General features: G+C 51.4%; 1 protein-coding gene across 9 annotated transcripts in view; it reads left to right on the forward strand.

Annotated features, from left to right (window-relative positions):
- Positions 1 to 23,344, forward strand: part of Agap1 (ArfGAP with GTPase domain, ankyrin repeat and PH domain 1) — a 483,149-nt gene that overhangs the window by 291,035 nt on the left and 168,770 nt on the right. For all 9 annotated transcript variants that reach the window (XR_015450541.1, XM_004868376.4, XM_004868378.4 and 6 more), the window contains one exon: positions 10,440 to 10,544. Coding sequence is in view for 8 of the 9 variants with exons in the window: in XM_004868376.4 (XP_004868433.1) it covers positions 10,440 to 10,544 (105 nt within the window). In the remaining variant the exon portion in view is untranslated. The remainder of the gene's footprint in view (positions 1 to 10,439; positions 10,545 to 23,344) is intronic.

Raw genomic sequence — 23,344 nt, forward strand, 5'->3', positions numbered from 1 at the left:
TTCAGTGACCTCTTGGGACGAGACAAAGAATACACATGACAGATAAAGAGATCGAAGCCGCAGGGCAATTCTGCTCTTTGCTCTACCGCAGAGAAGGTTCTTGAGCGAAAAGCAAGACGGCCGATCTGGGGATCCTGATATTTTGGTTGAAGATCATTAAAATCACCGTCCCTCTGCAGCATCAGTACATTATGGAGGTGGTAGCGATTAAAACAGCATCGGCCATTTCCGTGGAAGATAAGAGGAATACTCTGAGGTGTCACGAGGCCTTTAATTTCTCGCTGTGCGAGCAGTAAATGATGTGACCGCTGCGCACGCGGTCTGGTGGGTGACTCGCAGGGAAGCGGAGTGGCCAGGCGCCCGGTTCTGCCCCTTGCTGTTGTTTTGGTTATCCATCGCCAGGTCATTAACCCAAGTCACAGTGGTGTGAGACGCCCCCAGCTTATTATTTACCATGATTTCCTGGGTCAGGGATTCGGGCTGCACGAGGGTCCTTCCAGGGCCGGATCCTCACCATCAGTCATTCCCGAGCTCCTGTATCTGGGGCTTCAACCAAAGTGGCTGCAGCGCCCGGGGGTTGGCGTGGGGAAGCAGTGGCATTGATCTGTCGGGTGCCTGGTTCCCCCCCAGTCTCAGGAGCATTCGCTATGGCTTCCTATGAGGCCGCTCGGGGCCATAACGGCAGGAGCAGCCTTGCCTCCTTCAGAGCTGGGCTTGAGCAGGCACCAAGTTGCTTCACCATGTTCCACCAGTGAAATTGAACCCAGGACTGCTCAGGCATGACCACCAGGCACTGGGTTTTGTGTCCTCTTTGGAGACTAGTGAGGTCCTGGGAACCCCCATGCTGGCTACACACGGCCCATCCCAAGGCCTCCACGCACCAGCCGCAGGCTCCAGGCACACGATCGCCTTGTCTACACTGAACCCACAAGTGAATGAGGCTCCCTGGGTCTGGGCCTCACTATCTGAACACCAGGACACTTAGCACACCCGTTAATACGCACCCACACTGTGCGGGGGCCCGGGCCATGCAGGGGACCCAGGCAGGGGCATGACAGCATCAGCCCGTCCTCACAGCAGTCACTGGTCAGTGGCAGTTCCACGGCCCAGTCTGCACAAGTCCTGCTGGGCCCTACCTGGGGCCCAGGAGACGGAGTTCTGCTCTGGGAAGACATGCTGGGCGCTGGACGCTGCTCTCCCACCTGCTGCGGGAAGTGGCCCGTATTTGCCACTCTCACCCCTACTTCCTGCTGGCCTGAGGGTCAGGGTCCGGGACCACGTCCATTCTGAGCCTTCTCCGTACATTTTGTTCAAGACGGTATTCAAATTCCTTAAAACTCTGTGAGTGTCTTTCATCCAGTGCGATCCATGCCCTGAGACGGGAGCCAGCCCACAGATCTCCTCTCATTGAAAGGGTCTGACTGACCTCCCCCCCGAAGGGACCCCGTTCTGAGCTCCAGGCTCCCACAGGCCCTGGATTTGGCCTCAGTTCCCAGGCCCATTCTTGCTCTGAGAGTCTCTGTTGGCAGGGGTGCAGGGGATGGGAAAGCACAGGGGATCAGGGCGGCAGGGTTTGGCACTGGGAGTATCTCCGGTCACTCTGTGTGGGAACCGGAGGCCCCTTTGCCCGGCCCTTCTCACGGCCTCCACTGACATCCTCTACCAGCTGCTTTCTCCAGAGTCTGCTGTGTGCTTCTTGCTTTCCTTACAGCAGAACAGGACCCTGGTTCAATAGCTGCACAAGAATCCACCCCGAAACCAAATGAACTGAGAAAACAGTCATCGTAGTATTTCTCCTCACTTGGGTTGAGAACCATGGACAGAGCCCCGAAGAGCTGCCTGGGCTCTCAGCACTCTGCAGGGCCAAGCTCCCAGCCTTAAGGTTGAAGTGAGTGCAGACAGCGAACCTTCCACAGGGGCTAAGGGTTAGAGAGAGCTTGGGGCAGCTGTGAAAAGCGGCTCACTGGAGCTGTCTTTGGCAGACGTTGCCACAAGGCTGTGCAGGGTAGACCAGTTACACGACCTCCCTGCGCCTCGCCGTCCTTGTGTATAACATGGGATAATCAGAGTCACTCCGTTATGGTGGCTGTGCGCTCTCCGTGGGCTGTCAGAGGACACTGGTTGGCTCCAGGCCTGTGTCCTAGCCAGGCGAGTACACAGTCCTCAGCAGAGACTGTCTTCACATGTTCCGAAGTGATGTCTGAGAGATGGACAGCAGATGCGTGTTGACATGCCACCACCGTGCGGTTTTGCCCTGGGTCACGGGGATTCGAAGAGACCGAATTGTGAGGGCCATTCGCACCCCTGATGGGAGCCACCGCCTGATCGGTGCTAGACAGCCGAGGCCTTGCAGCCTCGCTCTGTCATCTTCTGGCTAGTGGGAGGGCCGCTTCACGTCCTCTAAAAGTTTCAAAGGCGCGACTTCCAGGGCTCCCCACTGTCTTGCTACATGGAGTAGAGACAGATAAGCGTTCAGGCCGGCGAGCCCAGTGCAGGAAGCTGGGGTTGCCGAAGTCAGAGGAGACAAGGGCTGCTCTTCCCCGGCCGGTTTCCCTCTGGGAGGCTGCACATGTTCGCAGGCCCCCACTTGTGCCTGAGAGGTGCCCCATGGTGGCAGAGTGACTGCAGTGTTTGCTGTAGGAAGAGTTTGTGCCTAAGAAGGGCCTGAGCTGGGGGAGCCACACGGCAAGACTGCTCCCCAGGGCCTGGTGGCAGCTCCCGCTCCCCGTGGTCCCGGAAGTACAGTCGCATGGAGGAGAATCTCGTACCCAGTGCAGCTCTGGAGGTAGGAACCAAGCCTGCCCCGGGCAGGACACAGCAGCGCATCCCAGCAGCTCGCCGTCAGGGCCCGCGGCCTGTCTGTGGGACGCTCCGTTAGGGTTCGGGGACCCTGGGCAGGGGTCAGGCAGAAGATCTTGAGGGTGGATTCGGGGTTTAGCCGCTTAGCTTCTGCTGACCCTTTAAATCTGAATCTCGGTGGTCTCTTTCTTTCCTTTTGAGACAAGATCTTGCTGAATCGCCAGTGCTGGGCTCGGTCTCTCAACCCTCCTGCCTCACCCCCAGAGTGTTGGGATTAGAGGCGTGTGCCACTGTGCCAGGCAAGGCTAACCTCTGAGTACAGTTTGAGTGTCGGTGCAGAAGTGGGCCTTGTGGCTCAAGCCCATGGCTGCCTGATGTCTGAAATGAGGTGGAGGTAGAAGCAGCCCACTGTGGGAGGCCCCTGTCCTTGCCCTGCCGCTGCTGTCTTCAGTGCTAGGACCCTTGATGGGTGGCCCAGAACCACCATGTGGACCCGTGCCCCTGGGTTGCTTGGTGATGGAGGAGGAAGGTGGCTCCCCTGGGGCTCCCCAAGGCCCCTCTGCAGGGACAAAGTGGGCTGCAGTTGCACCTCCTCACTCCAGCTGCTTCCCTAAACAGAGGGACTGCAGTGCCCTGGCCAGGGTCTCAGAGGCCGTAGCAGCCTGCACAGCAGGAGGGTGGGCCTGTGTGGGCCAGGGTAGGCAGCAGACTCCAGTGCTCGGATCAGGACTGCATGAGTCCTATGGCCGTCTTTACCTACTCTGGAAATCTCACAAGAACTTGATAATGTATATATGGAGAGAAAGGAACTGAAGTCTAGAACTCATTGCAAAGACAGCATTACTCCAGGAATGGAGATGGGGGAATCCATCTGCCTGGATGGTGGATCCTACCAGACTGGATGGGTTTGCATAGAGGTTAGTACTACAGTACCCATTTACCAGGGTAAATGTCAGCATCATAGCCTCGAGTTTCTGTCAGGTGAGCAGTAGCCTTATCAAATCGCAGAAGTCTTTGGGGACAGTACTCGCCAACCCAGGGCAAAATAGGATGCTAAAATTTGTTGAAGGAGAAGCCCAGAGGCCAGGGGTGTGCATTCTGGTGCCCCTGGGATGGAGGGAGACAGGCCAGCTCCTCCTCTGGGGACCCTGGCTGCCGAGAAGGAAGTGGGTCACCCTATGTTTTCAGGCTGCTTGACAGGGCTACTCTTCAGCTTCACTCCATTGTGGTCCTGCTCTGCCTCTGGGACTGCAAGCTCAGCTCGCTGCTTTTCTGCTCCTCTTCAGAATTCCCAGGACTACTCACACTCACAGTAGAAACAGCTGGTATGTTCACTGCTCGGGGTGCACTAGCACTTTCTGTGCATGAGACCTTAGTGTGGAAGTGAGTGAGGTGTGGGCACCACTGAAGAACATCCACAGCTGTTTGCTAGGGCTCTGTGCCCCAGGAGCCCGGCTCTGCAAGGTTGGAAGTCGTGCAGTATGGCGCCTGTGGTGGAAGCCACCGGGTCCCCAGCGCATTGCGGTGTTTCCTTTTCACAGCCCACGGCTACTATCCAGTGGTGCTGCCCTCCCGAGCTCTCCGGGGCTGTGTTGTCGGTCTCAGGGCAGACAGACAACATTGGCTGACAGGTTCCAAGAAACCAACGCATGGAGCCACCTGTAGACAGATACACACACACATATCTCTTAGCCCAACCCTTGATGCAGTTATTTTTACAGCTTTCTGACTATCCTGACTAATCAGACAAAGCTGCCTTCTGAAACACGTTTTAAGTTCCACTAGGGACTTGGTAAATGTCTTTTTATTTCATTTCAAAAACTTAATATATTGTTTGTGTGTGTTTACCAGTGATTCATTTAATGAGAATTATGTTTTAACATATTGCAGAACAAATGTTCGTTTTTTCAAAAATTAGTTGCTGCCCGACCCATGAGCCAGGCAGGCCGTGTCACTGTGATTGTTTTTAAGTAATTTTAGAAATAGTCTAAGCAGCGTGATTCATTTGTAGAGAAAGTGAAATAGTCAACCTAGTTGATTTCAATGATCCTCAAGAAAATTTTTGCTAACCCGTAGAGAAGAAGTCTTTAAAATGGGATTCTAATTCTGGGTGGTCATTTTTCCCCTTGAGCTTCTCCCCCTGTCCGTTGGCCCCCTGAGCCACACTTCCATCCCTGGTTTCCCCCCTGAGCCTGAGACCCCTTATTCTACTGCCCTGCATCCCCTACACACATTTCTGTCACCACGTCCCGTGTACCCCTAGCTCAGTCACATCACTGGGCTGCGCTAAGAGCAGTCAGGCTGGTCACACTGCCTCCTCTCTCCCATCTCCCTTGCCATTTTGCCAACACTTTCTCCCTACTTAACCTCCTGCATACTTCTCACTTCCACCTCTTCCCGCTTATCTTTCCTACTTCTCTTGCCCCAGAAGACTATATTCCTAATTGTTTCGACTCTAGACCAGCATATTAGTCGCTTTCCCTTTGGTGGGGACACTACCTGACACCGGCAACTTAGAGAAAGAGGGGTTTATTTGACACATGGTTTCAGGGGGTTCAGTCCACGTGTGGTCAGCTGCCTTTCTCCACGGCAGAAACAGCATGGTGGAAGGACCTGGTGGAGGACAGCTGCTCTCCCAGGAAGCAGAGAGGGAGGGGAGGAGCTGGGAGCAGGAATCCACCCTTCCTTCCAGGCCATGCAGCCAGTGATCCACGCCTTTGACAGCACATTCAGGAGGCCCCACTTCCTAACAACACACTCAGCCATGAACTCACCCATGACGAATCCACTGATGATATGGCACCCCCATGATCCATCACCTTCCAGAAATCTCACCTCTGAACACAGGAGACTTTTAGGGGAAATCTAGAACTAATCCATGACAACCAGTCCTTCCCAAATACTGTATTGTGTCAACAGTTTAGAACCCTTTAAAAGAACAACAACAACAAAAACCTGATGGGTACCCCCAGCATTGATTTCAACCATTTCTCATAATCAGACATTTATGTCCAAGCATAAAACTAATTTTGTCTATATTGATTGCTCTTAAATAAATGTAAAGCCCAAAATAACTCAGCATGACTGCAACTGACATTTAAAAAAAAGAAACACATTTAAATTGGCAGCATTTGTTTACCATGGAGGATGATGTGGTTTTGCCAAAGCAGAAGCACCACAGGGCCTGAAAGGGCCTCACTGCCACAGCGTAGACGCCTCTGGCTTCCTCTGTGTGGCCATGTTGAGCCTTGACCCCATGCTTCATGTTTCCACAGCCACAGGAGAAGTCACTTTGTCCCGTATGGTATGCAGTGCCACCCTGTGCGGTGTCAGCTCTACCAGAAAGTGAATTGTTCCCATACCAAGTCTCCCTCTGCACTGTCCTCGTCAGCGCCACTTGGCACCTGTGACCTCATCAATGCCAGGCTGGGCAGTGGAAGCCAGGGGCTATTCCTGCGTCACTTTTATGTAGCCATTAAACACTTAGGATTTAAAGTAGAGAAGGTGGGCCGGGGACTTAGCTCAGTGGTGCTGCCGCCTGCCTCGCAAGCGCAAGGTCCCGAGTTCGATCCCCAGTACCAAATAAATAAATAAATAAATAAATAAATAAATAAATAAATAAAATAGAGAAGCTGTTGCTCCTGAGAATAATAGGCCTGGTTTCCAGCGCTGTGCAGACTCGAATGTCTGCTCAGCTCCTCTGGGGGTCTAGAGACCCTCGAAGCTGGGGCCAGCCATTCGGGAGCCCTCGGGTGAGGCTGATGCTGCTGCTCCGAGAGGCCCACACAGCGTAGGCAAGCTTGACACTGGCTTCCGTCTGTCCATCTCTAATCCCCCCGTCACCTGTGGCAAGTCGAGACTTTGAGATACCTTCAAGCCCAGGCAGGAAGCACGGGTGGGGTGGGGAAGGCAGGTGGCTTGAGATGGAGAGGAAGTGCTGTGACCATGGTCCCAGGAAGGCTGGCTCTGCACAGGCTGCCTGACGGGTAGGCGGCATGCCCGACAGACCTCAAGACCTGCTGCCGCCAGAACCCGAGCTCCCTGAGGGCAGGGCTACCCCAAGCAATGGCGAGACTCTTGGCCAGAAGCCTCAGACACCAAGCCTTCATGGGCCAGCCAGCGGTGTATCTGGATTGGCCTCTGTTCACTGCAAACAAAATGTGCTCTGTTGCTACTGTTTTCTTCCCTTTTTTTGGTACCAGGGATGGAACTCTGGACCTTGCGCTTGCAAGGCAGGCAGCGCCGCCACTGAGCTAAATCCCCAGCCCCCATTTTTATTTTTGATTAGTCCATGTTTGCAGTGTTAGTGATTCCATTCCTCGCGGGGAGTTGACACATGGACACATGGACATCACACATCTTGATTCTTTCCTGCCCTCCATCTCCAGGTCCTCTTCCCTTTTGCAAAAGATTTCTCTCCCTGTTTCCTATTCTCCATCTTTTATTTTACTCTTTGTTTATATTTTGGGTGTAACGTAGGAGCTGTCACCTACAGATCCAGTTTTTCCTGCCCACAGCTGCACTCGGGACAGCGGGCAGCCCTGGAGGCCTCCTCCAGCCGCAGCTCTATCCTCCAGCATCACCCCGGCCACCTATTCCTGAGATCCACCACTAAGACCGAGATTTGCTCCCTGCGCCCCCACCACGTTCACCCCTGCCTCTGAGACAGAGTTTAGAGCATTTCCAGGCCCCGCTGGGGTTTAGAAACAGGAGTCCTGTCCTCCGGAGCTGTGTGCATTGCATTCGAAGGATGCCTCTGCATTTTCTTTGAGTGGCTCCTGTCATTCGTGTGTTGTATTTCAGTGGGAGTGGGGAGCACCAGATGGGCTCCCCAGGCCTGCCTGGAAGGGATGTCCTGTCCAGCCACATTCCCCAGGAGTTGGAGAAGCTCTCTGTGCACCAAGTGGTGCGGCCTGCTCTCCCTGCAGGCCTGAAGTCTTACTTCCCTTGCAGAGAGGACCTAGATTACGGACAGAGGTGCTTTCGGAGGGAGCCTGAGTTCCAGCCCTTGTGTCTGCTTTGGGAGGGCGGCCAGTGGTTCCAGACCTCCTGTGCTGAGCCAGGTGATGGCTGGGACCCTCAGAGGTTCTACCCAGGTACACAGGAAGTGCGAATTGCAGCTGCAAAGAAAGGGCAGTGGAGACTTGCCACTTCCCGTTAATAACAATCCTTTTGCCTCTGTGGCTCAGTCTTCTCTGAAACCAGGGAGCCATAGGTTCCGCCACTTGTGACCTACTGCCAAGGGAGAGTGAACGTGACCGTCCTCAGCAAGACACAGGCAGGATGGTGCTCGGGCCCATAAGGAAAAGTACACCTGGCCTGCCCTGCTCAGCTCCAGCTGCCAGGTGGTGGGCAGGGCAGCGGGTGGCTCTCAGTCTCCTGGAATCTTTGGGGACAGGATCACATCATAAATCCATGAGGGGCCTGCGGGAGCCTGGGGCTGGAGAACGTGGTTCCAGATGCAGGGGATTGCAGACCTGCTGACTTCCGCAGCACTGGTGTCTACATGGAATCCTGAGATATTCTCCAGGTGAACCACTGCACTTATTTAGAATTGTGAACATTTGGATCTTCCTTCAGCAAGACGTTTTCTTAGCATCAAAGTAAATCAGCCTAACTTAGTTCCCCGGAAAATCATGGACTCATCTCCTTACCTGCCTCCTAATTGGACCGTTATCCCTCCCCACTTTTTTCCTTAATAAATAAGTCCTTGTAGCCTCCATTGGTGGAAGGGCAATGATGAGTGTGGGATTTGCTCACGAAAGCGCCCCCAGGCCAGCCAGCGGGAGGAGCTATGCTGGTCCACCTGCAGCGCCCTGGGGTGTGCGCTGCAGCTGACGGACGCCTGTCTGAGTGGGAAGGAACAAAGCCTTGTGAAGCCTGCAGAAGCTCTAATCTTCCGGTGACACCACAGTGACCCCCAGCCCCTGGTATTGTTGGAATTCCATCTGCAATGGAGGATGGAAAAATGTGAGCCCACAGGAGAACTTGGGCGAGGTTTTGTTATGCTAAGTTTCAGAATCGTAGGAATCCCACTGGGGAGGGAAATTTAATGATTTGAAGAATTGCTTATTTATTATTGTGTCTCTAGTGGTGACTGCTTCTCCCACTAATTGGTGCCATGCAATGCAGCCTCCTTTGCCTCGGTTTGCCAACTTATTAACACGCTTCTCTGGGCTTGGCTCATTGGGCTATTCTCGGTACCCTGTGTGGTTTATATTGGTGTCAATTTCAAGAAATCAAAACACCCCACATTTTGCCACATTATTTTCTTTACATAATAAGAACTTGCAGAGAAGGCATCTTCCAAAGATTCGTTTGTGACTCGGTTCAAATCTTCAAATATTTTCCCCCCGAAACAGTGTTTTTCATAGAGCTGGCTCTTCATCCATTATATCTGTGAAGCTCGGTTCTGGTCTGAGTAAATAAAAAGCAGTGTTGTGGCAATGTAACTGAAACTTGAACTCAGTCATACCGCCAGAGAATTCTTACCTCTTGTTCTCTCTTGCTGTCATTCTTGAGAGACAGCAGACTGGGAGGTCAGGGGAAGCTGACTCTGGGGCCCCTGCTTTCTCAAGTCATCCGAGTAGATCTCAAAACATGCAACTTTCCTTCCCCATAGGTCTGGGTGAATTGACCAGCATCAGTTGTAAGCTTTCTCGGTCATTATTGCGGTCGTGTCAGCTTATAAACAGACAGGAAGAACGGGTGGATTCTTCCATTTTCCCTGTTGTGTGGACAGGAATTAAAAGATGATAGTTCTAGAGGGTGGACAGAGAACCATGCTGTGAATGCTGGAGTTGAATTGAACCAAGCCAGGCGGGTGGGAAGCCCAGGCTTGGAAAGAGGCTGGAAGTCCTGGCTGGGGCCTGATCCTGCTCAGAGTTGACAGTTTTCTTCATGTAGGAAAGAAAGCCAGGGAACGAAGGTGGAACAGCCCAGGAATCGCTGCTTAAAACAAGAACATGTTCGCATTAGCTGTTCAAGGAGCAGGGCTGAGAGTGGCTTCAGAAACGTGCCGATTTCTGATTGTGGACGCTTTTCCAGGGGAACTACTGTAATTCCATCCAAAACAGATCGAAGTACACAGAGGTTATTTATCAAATATTATTACAAAAGTTTGTAAGAGGAATTTCTGCTTTCATGAATTAAAATATGAAATGAAGCAAACAGTAAAATGAATTATCTGTTATAGGGTCAGAGTATGATTAATGTGTTGCTCTTAGAAAGGGAAGCTTAGTGTTCTTTCTTTAAAACATTATTCCTTTAGGTGTTTCCTCTGTGAATGACTTCGTGGTATGAGAGGTACCAAGTAGCACATCAGGAGACCTGGTGTTAGGTGTGTGGTACTGCTGGTAGATCCTCAGCATTCGCTGGCACCGCAGAGCTAAGTCCTGTACTGAGACACTTGAGACCGTATGCCCAATGCCACATGTGTGTTGTATATAAAAGTCAAGCAAAAGCCAAGCTAACGGACAAAAATAATTGCAGTTTCCCTTTTAAGATGGCAAAAAGAAAAAAAATTTTAAAAGATGGCAAAGAGCCAGAGAAAGATTAAAGATGTTTTAAGTGACATTCACACCTGCTGCTTCCGTCCCTGTTTACCTGAGACTTTCTGTCTGCCTCCCCTTTCCTCGTAGGGCATGCTGTTGAAGCGAAGTGGAAAGTCGTTGAACAAAGAGTGGAAGAAGAAATACGTCACCTTGTGTGACAATGGCGTGCTGACCTATCATCCAAGTTTGCATGTGAGTACAGCCGCTGCGACAGTCACCCTCCAGCCCTCCATGAAACCCTAGGGGCAGCGGATGCGAGCAGCAGTTGGGCCTCTTGCCTGTGTTTGAAGTGAAAGTAGGGTTTGGTCTCCTGTTCAGTCGTGAAATTAATAATCCTGCCCCTCACACTCAGTTGGACCGTACGTCTTGCTCTCTCCTTTCCCCTCCCTAACAGTTGATCTACAGCTCTGTAAATCCACAGAGAATTACAATAAAAGACACAGATGAAGTAAAATTTTTAATGAGAGTTGAAAGACAGGAGCAAATAGCAAAAGCGAAGGAGGAAAGAGCACACCTCTCTGAAAATCTAGACTGAAAGAGACAATTACATCTGAACCCAGGGCTCAGCTCTGAGCAGAAATGAGAAGTTCCGTGGGACTCATACTCAGTTTCTGTTGTCAGATAAGATGCCAGTTCCTAATATCGAATGACCATCAGAATCACCCCCCAGATAAAACCCCACTGGCGAACCTTGTGGCTTGAGTTGTGGAGTTCACACCCCGGCCACTTCTGTGTCAGGCCTTGTGTTCCCTCAGGCTTGGGTGCTGGCTGCAGCCTGCAGTCCTCGCTAACACTAGACCACACCACCTTTCCAGGTTAGCAAACATACTGCACTCCACTGTTCTGACACTTACCTAATACTCCACTGGGCAGATATGCCCTCCGTGACTCACCGATATCTCAAAACCTGACATTTAACAAACACGTTTACTTTAGGTTTTTTCACTGTTAGAAAGAACTTTAAATCCATGCCCTTCTCTCTCTATCTCTGTGTCTTGTCCATTTCCCTAGAATAAATTCCCAGTAATCAGATTCCTGACCTGAAGAGCATGTGTGCTCTTATGGCTTTTGGTATATGTTATCAAATTCCTAGGGGGATTGTATCAGTTTATCTCCTGGCAGTACACAAAAGACCTTTTCCCTGTGTTCTAAATAGCATTTAGCTTTTATCTAAAATAAAAAGTCTTTTCAACATGCCAGGTGACAAGTGGTCCCCTTGTTTAATTTGCTTGCTGGGATGAACGGCACTTTCCCGCCTTGTCTCACAGCAATAGCCACACCTTTCAGATGCATGTCCAAAAGGCAGGTGTGCCATTAGGCGTCCCGGGCTTGCGTCTGCTGGTAAGGGCAATGCATGGGAGGCAATCCCTGACTTGTTTGTTCTCCTTAGGATATTTGCTGCCCATAGAGCCATCCTGCTTTTTTACTTTCAGTGCAGAATCCAATAAGTTACACAAGCTCTTCAATACTTTCAAACAAAGCAGGCTTTGCGTTGGATGATCTTGCCCAAGTGTAAACTAATGTCAACTGAAGTAGACTAGGCTAATTGTATAATCTGAGGATGTTCAGTGGGGTAGGTGTGTTCAATGGATTTTCTACCTGCATTTTCCACTTAATGATGGTTTTTAGGGATATAAACCCATCCTGAGTCAAGGAGCATCTGCATATATATGTAACATACATATTATATATTATATATATAGAAATGTGTCTCTATACAAGATCTGTAGGTGTAGTCTTACGCAGGTACAAATATTTTTACTCTTACCTACATACAGGGAGAGATGTTTGTCTGTAGAGAAATATGATTCCTTGACTGTGCTGCCAGTTTACTTTGGAGTAGAGTTGGTTCATCAGGTGGCCTCCAGATCAGAGATGGAATCGTGTTCCTAAGCCCTCCCCCACCCCCGTGACCAAGCTGCCTCTTGGCCAGGCTCTTACTGGTCCTGTAGCCCCTTCCGTTACTGGCTTCCATCCACCGGGGCTCAGGCAGGGCCAGGTCTCCACTGCTCCTCTCCCCAGAGCTGCCCTATCAGCAGGGGAGGCTGGTATGTTGGGGGCTTTGTTCTCCTTAAGACCCTGTCGGGGCAAAGATCTAATTATCCAGTGCTTTCTGTGGACCTTAGAAAGGGAAGCGTCATCCACATATTCTTGCTAGGACTCCGTGACCAGTAAAAAGTGAAACCTGCCTAATCACTGCATATTACCCCAAGCCCAGATCAGCCAAAGGGATGTTTGTTTCTTGCCTTGGGGGAAAGAGGTCACAACAGCACGCACCAGAAAATTCCTGCACCAGAAAATTCCTGCAGCGGGGCAAATGCCACTCGCTTTCACTGCAAGCTCTTGATTTACAGAATCACAGTGCATTCTTCAGAAGTTTACCTGTGTACCGACTTTTGGCCAGTTCCATCTTTTCTCTTCTCCCTAATTCAGCGTGAGCACCCTCGGAGTACAGAAGAGGGTTCTGCAAGCCCCAAGGACACATGCATAGTCCAGGGGGAGTGGCTCGGCCCAGGGATGCATTTGAGTTCCTAGGGCCTGGAGAGATGGCTTGAGCTTCCATGAAGTACTTCGTTGATTTGGTTTCTACCACCTCATTCTAGATGGAGGTGCACTGGTTGCCCGATGTCTGGAATGGGCTCAGTTCTATTCTGAAGCGTGGGAAGCTGCAGGTGCAGAACACCGGAGCTCATCTGGCACTCCCCGTTCAGATAAGAAGGGGGACTGGATGAGATGCCTCTGGGAGTAGTCCAGACTTTCCTCAGTAAGAAACTTGGGGGCTATGCAGAAGTGTGGCTAGTTCAAGTCTTAAAACTCTGTACCGTTTATTTCAGTGTGGAAAGTTTCAAAAGCTGATGGACCCAGGTGGTCTCTGCAAACCCTTGCCGCATTGTAACACCTGCTTCCCAGGTGCCCTCCAAGATAGAATGGCAGTCACTGAGATGATTGCAGCCATGGACCACGTGTGAGAGTGGCTCAGTGGTTAAGTGTCAGGGAGAGCTGGCAAAATTGATGGCTTTATGATCGGTTGGTCCCAACCCTGTCACTGACCATGCTGTGGGGTGGATCTCTGCCAGCTCACCCTGGTGACACAACCTTATCTGACCCCTGGAAGCTGCTCGATGCTCAGGGTTTGGGGCTGGTGTCCAGCCTCTAGACCTAGACGCCATCACTAAACGTAGGCATCTACCTGTTAGTGGACCTCCTTGTGCCACAGGAAAATGTTACCTGATTTGCAAGAGCGCTCTTCCCCTCTCCCTTTTCTCTCAAAAGCAGTTCGGGGTCCAGGTTCCTCGGGAACCCCCAGAGTAGGGGTCTGTGTTAATCGCCCACACTGTACCTTACAGCCTGTTCCTTTCCCTGGAGCTGAGGAAAAGGACTGGGCTCAACGATCTAATACAGAGTTTGCTGCAAAGACCTAAGTGCCCAGTAGTGCTGGATGACTGCTGGCTTTTTCAGAGGGCGCCAGCACTCGTCTTGGGGTGGGATTCTCACCGGCTGATGTTTCTGGGATGAGCACACCAGGCTGGAGTGTGCGTGTGAGCTGCTCATGGTCGTCATCAGGCTGGACCCTGTGCTGTCGCTGCCCACCTTGCACTTGGTTATCCGGTTCAGCGTGGGAGCCAAGGGAGGGTCTAGTACAAAGGCAAGGCTGGAGGGACAGTGGAGAACCGAGCCAAGTGTATGTGGACATCGGCCCGCCCGGTGAAGGCTCCGAGATGTGATCACCCCCTCTTCCCTGAGGCCCTTCACTAGAAGTTCATGGCTGTCTCAGAGTCATCTGTCCTCCAGGCCCAAATGCAGGAAGTGGAGTCGGGCCATTGCACCCTTGCCCTCTGCCACACTATGTGCCCACTAGTGTGGGTGTTGGAGAGCTAGGTCCAAGGGGCTCTGTGGCCCTCTCAGGGTGATCTAGATGGCACTTGCATCCTTAGCCAGGTACACTCCCGCATGAGCACCCACCATGCACCCCCCGGACAGACAGGCATGCGAAGGCCTGGGGTGTGTGAGGCAGATACGGACTTTGGGGTAACACTGCCACCCGAAGCCACACCCTGTGCCACTCTTCCCTGTCACCTCCTTGCCTGTCATCTATCCCCAGCAATGCTAGTCTCCTCTGTTCCTGTGTGGCAAAGAGCCCTCCGCAGCAGGGCGCCCGAGTTTGACCAGTCTGGGCCATTTCAGTAACATGCCGAACACTGGCGAGGATTTGAGAATGTGCTCCCTGGAGGCTCTGGGAAAAGGACCTTGTGGAGGAAGTGAGTGTAGGAGATCCGTAGGTAACAGGCACTGTTGGCTTATTACACAGTATCCCTGGAAGTGTTTGTGTACAAGGTGACATCCTTGGGACGCGAAGCCCAAGTTTCAGCCTCAAACAGTTATTTTCCACACATAAGTGTGGCAGAAAGCAAACCCAGCCTTGTGGCAAAACAGACAGTCGGGGCGCAGCCCTGGCTGTGCTCTGAGCACCTGGAGTCCCAGTGGATTGCATGCCATCCAGAGCTATGCCTGCAGAAATGAGCGGCCAGCTGTGAAACTGGGGGCCCCTGCCGTGGTGGGCGACACCCAAGGGGCTTGGCACGAGGCTAGAAAGCTCAGCAGCCAAAAGCACCTTGATGCTCATCCCAAGGCTGGAGGCCTCACTGGAACCTGGGCCAGTTTGTACAAGCAGAAGATTATGGCAGGACCCAGGACCTCTGCTGGGCCAGGGCGTCAGAGCTCACTTCCCACCCACTGATGTTTTCAGTTCTCCTCTTTATCATCCTTCTTGCTGCCACACCTGCTTTCTGTGGCCTCAGTTGGCCCCCTTTTGTGGCATCATGCCCTGAAAGCATCACTGTGTTTGAACCCTCAGCCCAGGCTGCAATCCTGCAAAGATAGTCTAGAAGACCCGTGATGCTGGGATCCTTCCAGGGGGCTCAGCCTCTCTGTCCTTTGTGGAGTCTGGGATACACCTCTGCCCTCCCTGCCCTGCTCATGGAAGATATGGAAGGAAACATTTCTCCCAGCGCTGTTTACCTGGTCCTGTCTCAGGGAGGAGACCGCTTGTGTGTACAGACTGGGACGTGGAGCAGGCTGTGAAGGCCGGCTCCTGGGAAGCGACAGCTCCTCGGAATCAGAGGGAAAGTGAGCAGCACGCAGCCACCTCGGACAGACGCAGCACACTCCCTGGAGGCTTCGCAACAATCCGTGCTTTGCAGTTTGCCACCTGGGTCCTGGGACAACCTCCCCCACCCTTCACGCCTGCCACCTCTCCTGTTTCCCCCGAGGCCTGGAGGCTGGCGGTGGCTGCCTCCCAGAAAGCACCGGCCCTGGGAGGAAATGATGGTGGCCTTGGGCTCCAGATGCTCTTAAAGCCCAGGGCTTACCAGACTGGGTGCGCTGTGGTCATGGGGTCTAGAAGGGAGGGGGTGAATGGCAGAGACAGTGCCCAGAGTGGGGCACTGCATCACGAGGGCCTCTGACTGCCTGGCCTGGCCAAGGCAAGAACCTTTGTGCCCACCTTCCAGAGCCCACGTCCTAGGTGTCTCTTCCAGGAACCTAGAGAAAGAATTTGTTCACTGGATTGGAAGTTTGATCACATTTTTTTCTAGGTCGCTTCATACTCTTTAAGAGTGTGGACTGATGGGCTGGGGATTTAGCTCAGTGCTTTCGCTGCCTGCTGTGCAAGTGCAAGGACCCGAGTTCGATCCCCGGTACCAAAAATAATAATAGTAATAATAATAATAATAATAATAATAATAATAAGAGTGTGGACTGAAATTTTCACCGAAAATTCTTAACCAACTCAAGCTAATGAAGTCAGTTGGACTTCTAAGGAAGAACATGTCCGGACATGAAAGCTGCCTCGTGGGACCAGACACCTGCTGGGACTAAGGCTGGGCCAGAAAGGCCCCATCCAGTTGACCCGTCTTTATGTCTTTCTCAGGATGCTGTTCTTAAGGTCAACAGAGAACTCGGTTTAGAGAAGAGATAGGAAGTCCAGCCAGCTAAGACGGAAGCTGCTTCGGCAGGGGGACCAGCTGCCCTGGTTTACCCCAGAGTGAGTGCGTTCCTGGGATCTGGGACTTGGCTGCTTGAACCATGGAAGTCCGCGGCAGGCTGGACAAGGTGGCTGCCCGTGCTCCAGGACTGACCACTTTAACTTGTTCCTTCCTTGCACAGATGGTCCCAAGCGTTTAAATGAAATGGGAATACTACAAAGCAAGTATGTTGGCTTCTGCAGCTTGCTGCTTTCCCATTTTTGTTGCTCTGAACAATTGTACATCTCTAAGACCTTTAAAAGCCCTACCTGCTCGGCTTTCCTGCGGGAGATACATATGAGTATCTCGTGCTTCAAAGACACATCGCTGGATCATAGTTGGAGTTGGCACAGGGCAGCCTGCTCTGGGATCTGCAGATTCCCTTTTTGTGGACTTAAATATGAGCCTTAGGGGGCACCATGATAGAAAAATGGAGGGGATAATGAGAAAGAACTTGGACCTCAGGGCTTCACAGTTCAGTGTAGCCACCGATTCATCTTCCATGTCGGGGAGCGGCCATCGGGCACACAGCTGAAATTCCAGCCGGATTCCTAAGTGGCCCTGTAAGAATGAGCTCAGCAGCCACCCAGGCGAGCTGAGGACAGAGAGGGGCCCTGCTGGAGAAAGCTTGTGCCCACTTCCGGCCCTGGTTGTTGGGGCTTCCTCCTGAGGACCTTGGGCGGCTGTGAACAGCCCTCCACTGTGGGACCCACCCGGCTAACATGTGCGTGGACTGACAGACTTTTTAGAAACCTCCTTAGCCATGCAGATGCACACCTGTCATCCCAGCACCAGAGGCTGAGGCAGGAGGATCACCACAACCTGGAGGCCAGCCTCAGCTACATAGTGAGTCTTTGTTGCAAAAAAGCAAAATAAGAACAAAGCAAAAACGTCTTAGGTGAGTTTCCTCTCCTGCCTGTTGCCCAGGGTGAACGCGGCCGTGGTTTTGTCTTTTCTCCCTGACATGCAGAGCTGGGACTTTCCCCCTAAAGGACATTCGCTGCTAGGCAGTTCCACTGTGCTCCAGAGGCATAGACTCTCCTGCCACATGCAAAGCCTTGGGTTCCATGTGCTGCTGGGTTTGGCTTTGTTTTTTCCAAGTTAACAGATTTCAGTAAGTTCCTCCTCAGAGAATCAGATGGAAAATCCACTTCTGTACTGATGGTAACATAACAGGAGGATGGGAGATGATTTCTAAGTAGGGTTCTCCTTCAAGGAAATCATGGGAGGGAAAACAAGCCGAGCCTATACCAGAAGTGCAGCTGCTCCCGCGGCCCTCACCGCCGGCTACTGCCACTTTAGATGCACACAGTCCTCACATCAAATGGGGACACTGGAGCCCAGGCTGGAGGATGCGCCAGGAGTCTGTGATTGGTGCCTGCACCCGCTTCCTACGCTGGCCCAGAGGGACCTCCGGCCTTCAAGGTGAGGAGCGCTCAGTTGTGTTCAGATGAGCCATTCATGGCCCCTGGAATATTGCCGAAGTCAGAGGAGCTCCTGTGTAGGAGGCAGGAGGACGGATTCAGAGCCCAAGTCCCCAGGTGTAAAGCCGGCTGCACTGTGGAGTGACTGGAAACCCTGAGAAGACAGGAGGAGCGTACTCACGTGTGGTGTGTGTGGTGCCTGCTGCAGGGAGCATCATTTGCTGTGTATTAATTATTTCATCTGCTCCCCGTCCAGTGCGGGAAGCTGTCCTCCGGTCTGCCTGTTTCTTCTGTCCGTCTGTCCCTTCCCAGGCTGACATTGTGTGTTTGTAGCCTGGTACTGAACCTGTCCCAGGAGTGCTTCTCATGGCCCTTCCTCCACTGTGGCCGTCTAGTCCACCGAATGGAGCCCAGGCTTGTGCCGTGTGCCTCTCTGTCTGCTCGGTGTCTGGCATGTGCTTGGCAGGTGGGCATTGCTCAGTCTTACGGGCCATGTCACCCCAAATGTGGCCACCCCAGAGGTTGGGCCTTGGGGTCCCTCCAGCATCTCTGCTACAAGATGGCCTGAGGCCCTGACCGCACCATGGATGGTCCTGTCCCTGCCTTGAAGATTCCTGTGAGATTGGGATCCATGTCCCTCACTACATTACACAACTTGACCCCCCTCAAGTATGGATCTGCCCAGGGGAGTTGGGGAGAGAACACACACACACACACACACGCACACGGTAACACAAATGCCATGACATCTAAGACACTACTGGGCTCCCAAAAAAATTTCATTTAAAGATAGATTAGGAAATTATATAGGTATGGCAAAAGACCAGGAACTGGAAGGCAACAGCTGCACATTTCTGTTCCAGTCTGAACTGCCTATTTCCAGGGCAAATGGGAGCAGGTTCGTAATGGTAGGGCAGTTGCACCAGTATTTCTGTGAGAGAGTCTGAGAGGCAGGAGGTAGCTTAGGGAAGCAGGAAGAATCTGGAGTTCGTCAGCCGTTACGGGAACTGAAGAGATCACCCTCATGGTGCAGGGCTTCGTCCATGTCCGTGAGTCTGCAGGAGTCCTCTGTTTCCCCAGAAACCCAGGGGTGCACACAGGTCCGTTTCTTGGATACCTGGCCACCAGCAAGTGGTGTATGGGTCACCTGGTGCCTCTTCCTACACTTAGACCCTGAGACCCCCACAGACCCACCTTCGAAAGCTTGGTCCCCACCCCATAGTGCTGTTGGGAAGAGGGGGACATTTAGGAGGTAGGAGGAAGTTGATCATTGGGAGCGAATCTTGAAGGTGATGTGGATACCCAGTCTCTTCCTGTCCATCCTTCCCAATTCCGGCTGCTGTAAGGTGAGCCAGTTCCCCTTCCACATGCTCTCCTGCCATGATCTTCTGCCTGGCCACAGGCAGCCATGCACTGAAGCCTCTGACCTTTCCTCTTTTTAAATTGATTTCTCTCAGGTACTTGTTACAGTGATGGAAAACTAGACACACCATGATAGGATTTCAGGCAGCTTCGAACAGGTAGTTGGTGAGAAAGTAAACTGTGAGCACACACATGGAGCCAGACACTCACATGCACATGTAGTTCCAGGCCCAGCTTTGTCCCCTTCGGTTTTAGGTAGAGAAGGAAGTTGCGGTGTGCTGGATCTCTGGGGCTGCCAGAACTTCCCCGCCGCCTCCAGCATGGCGCTCCTTCCTCCCCTCCTTGGTTCTCCGGGCCCTGTCTCCACTCCTCTCCTGGACTGTCTGTCTGGTGTATAGGTTGGAGGCACACCGGACTGGGACCTGCAGCTGTGATTCCAGGTCCTGCGCGGTGGCCCGCCAGGTGATTTGGTGAAGGCCTGGGGCTCTGGTGTGTGTGCTCTCCCTCTCGCCTTCCAAGGCCGGTCTCACCAGGATTGCTCGGCCGGCCCTGCTCCCTCCAGCCTTGGTCTTGGCCTTCCCTTTCCCCCTCCCGGGGATTCATCAGGAAGAGTCCCCAGCCCTCCCTCACAGGCCTGACTGAGAGACCTGTGCCCCTGCTTGGTCCCACTGGAACGGCCCGCTGCAGTACAGCTCTGTGGCTCTTCACTTTCACATGGACTTTGCTCATGTTTTCACTTTATTTCCCTCCATGTGCTTCTTTTGAGTCCTCCCATGGCAGAGAGGATTCCCACTGCCCTTAGGATGGTGTCCTTGCTCTTTGATGTGATGTAGCAGGCCTGCTATCCCTACCCCAACCTGCTTCTCCTGTCTCCCTTTAACCCTCCCCAGCATTCTGAGTTTCCTATGAGTTTCTTGCACTTGTTCTTCTTTGCAAATGCAGTTGCCAGCAATGCTCCTCCCTGGCCCACCTCCTTGCCAGACCAACTGCTGACTGTCTTTGCAATCTAGCCTTAAATGTCCCCTCTTCTGGGAAGTGTCCTCCGCTAGCCCTGCTTGGGCACCTTGGGCTCACTTCTCGGGGTTTTCTCGGCTTTTTTAAAGACTCGATTCTCTACAAGATTGGGGGCTCCTGAACCAGAGACCTTGTGGGTCCTGCATCAGTAGATCCATGGCATCTAGCACTGTCTGGATGGATGGATGGATGGAGATGGATGGGTGGGTGGGTGGGTGGAGACATACGTGGCCTGTCCTCCAGTCTGTAGGGCTAGTGTTGTTGAAGCCATGTGCTAGAAGTCCACCCTGTGATGCTTTTAAGCAATAGAATAATGTCGCAGCCATATCCGGGCTCCATTTGCTCCAAGTGAGGAAAGGGTCTGTAGTGGGAGAGGAGCTTGAAGGATTTATTTGTTTTTGCCTTTTAATCATGGTAAAATACACAACAAAATCTGCCATCTTACTTTTGTAAATACACAGTTCAGTGGTGTTATGTGTACATTCACACTGCTGTGCAGCCCACGTGGGGAATGTTTTTTATTTTGCAAAACAGAGACTCTGTACCCATTAAAATCGAATTCCCCACCACCCTCCCCTCAGACCCATTCTACTTTCTTGTCTCTACACGTTGGACCTTCTAGGGACCTCATTTAAGTGGAATCATGACATGTTTGTCAGTTTATGATGGCAGTTTCACTGCGCATAACGTCACCCAGGCTCATCAATGGGGTAGCATGCATCAGCTTTCTTCCTTCAAGTGGCTGCCCCATTCTGTGGATGGACCACAGTTTGCCTGTCCATTCGCTCTTGAGTGGACAGTTGGGTGCCTCCCCTCTTGGCTGTTCTGAGTGATGCTGCAGTGGACATGAGTGTACAAGTATCTCCTTGGCGCTTGAGGCTTTAAATTAAAATCTATAACATGGGAGAATAGAAGTTGGATGGATTTTAAAACCATTCAACCTTACCAGAACCCTGCTCGGGGTAAAACAGTAGGACATTCTCTGGGCCCAGTCACGGAGATACTAAGTTGTAGAGGTTTAAGAACCTGAATGATGATGCAGTAACAACCACCCAGCACCCACATGGTCATGTGGGCTCTTCTGGAGTCAGGGAAGCACCTCCTATCTTTGTGTTGGAAGCATTTCCTGTCTTTGTGTTAGAAGCACTTCCTGTCTGTTGGAATCACTTCCTGTCTTTGCATTGGGTGACCTCAGAAATATTTTTGTCATTTATCCACTTCATTTGAGACAGTATATAAATTGTTTCCTCCAACACTTCCAGACCTCTGGAATGATGCGGCCATGATAGCATAAATATTTTCAGGAAGTATCTCTTAACTTTTGCTAGGAAAAATGAATACAGTACTGAAAAGCTCAATCCTGCTACACATACACACAAAAAGTTCGTTTCTTTTTCCCAATTCTTAGTTTTTGGCCAATGAATTCTTGGTTTATGTTTTGTGGCCCCTAGGTTTAGAGAATGCTTAAAAGGGGTTTTAAAATAAAATGGCCAAAATCTGTCCACCCTCCATTTCAAATTGTCTTGCTGTTGGCAACATAGTAAATTAAGTAAGAGTAGGCAAAATAAAGTCTTTGTATTTCTATGCAAATTAAACCACGGAGAATCTGGATTGGACCAATTTTCTACTTTTGAGAACCTGTGCATTCTTGCTTTTCTATGTAAAGTGCAGAAATAGAGTCTGTGTGCTCCTGTAAATACACACATTTGACAGCGCGGCTATGGGTTTGAGTCTCCGGGCTTGCAGCCGGGTCTGTGAGACACTGTCACATCAATACCCAGTGTGACACTTCCCGTGGTCCTGGCCATCCTTTGTACCCAATTTGTCTCATTTTGTTCCCCAGCACCAGCCTTTTAGTGTTACAAATTGCGGCCAGAAATTCTTGCAAAAGGTAAATAAATCAAAACCTTCTGTTTTCCCCTGTGACAGTGAGTCACCATGGATGCTCTGTAGGCGAGGATGGCTGTGGGGGGTAGCAAGGAAATGTTCTTCCACTTCTCCAAGAAATTGAATTTCATTACTATATTTTATAAATATTTTCTTCTATGCCTCATAACCTGATTGCTGGCTTGTTGCAAGGGTCTTGCAAGGTAGGCAGAGGCGGGGCTGGCGAGCCTGTTTCTTCTCAGGTGTGCCTGTGGCCCCAAATGGAAACCAATCAAGGTGCGATTTATGTTCATTAAGTGCTTGTCAAAACTGAAAAATTTTCTAATCAACAGCAATCTAGCAGCAGCCCCCTCAGTGGCTGGGAGGGCCGCCTCTGCAGCGGCTATTTGCCTGTTACAACTCTAGGCTAAGAATCCGCTGATGATTACATTAGGCTAAGCTGCGAAGTAAATGAACCATGTCTTATTTAGGTGCCACTAGCTTCAGAGTAGTCCTGCCCCGCAGGGCACTTGATAGCGTTTTATGGCTTTAAAATTAGTGTAGCTTCCCATTTGCTGCAGGGTGCTGCATGTTATGCCTTTGAACTCAATAAGCAAAGGGAAGGGGGCCTTTTGTTTTTCCCCCTTTAGTTTTTTTCCCCTTGCATTTTAGCAATTTTGTTTTGCATCTTTTCCAGACGCCGTTTTGCAATAAAAATGTCTGACTACCACATACAGGCCTCCCCGACGGAAAAAAAAAAAAAAAAAAAGGAAGGGGAGGAAAAGTAGAAAATACCAGTGCGTTTACAGAGGAGAACTGTTCCCCCTGTGCTGCAAAGTGAAGAACTGCCTCGCAGGGCACCCCTTGTGGCTTACCGTAGCACAGTTACACTGTTGCTACCTCAAGTTGGGAACAACACCTTTAGCCCAGGAAATAGCCATATAAAGGCAGAGAGAAAATAGTTCGTGTTTTTATTGGACAAGACTGGTACTAGAGCTGATATTTATTGAGGGCCTTGGTATTTTTTTGAAGCGCCTCGTGTATCATCTCAGCTGATCCTCACAACAATCGCATGAGGCAGGGACTGCTGTTGTCCCTGTTTCTTATGTAAGACAAAATGCTTACATAATGTATCCCGAGTCTGCACCTAATGGAGAAGCAGAGATTAGGTCCCAGGCGCTCTGGCTTGGAAGCTTCTGTTTCCACCAGGAAGAAGCCCAGGGTTCTTTTCTGAAGCCACCCTCAGTTTAGGAAATTAGAGGATTATGGTAATCAGCCAACTGATTGCTGTTCACTTGAGTGG

The sequence above is a fragment of the Heterocephalus glaber genome, unplaced genomic scaffold (genome assembly GCF_053883595.1).
Source record: "Heterocephalus glaber isolate CG9 unplaced genomic scaffold, H.glaber_assembly_v1.0 deba00001004, whole genome shotgun sequence".
Classification (NCBI taxonomy): Eukaryota; Metazoa; Chordata; class Mammalia; order Rodentia; family Bathyergidae; genus Heterocephalus; species Heterocephalus glaber.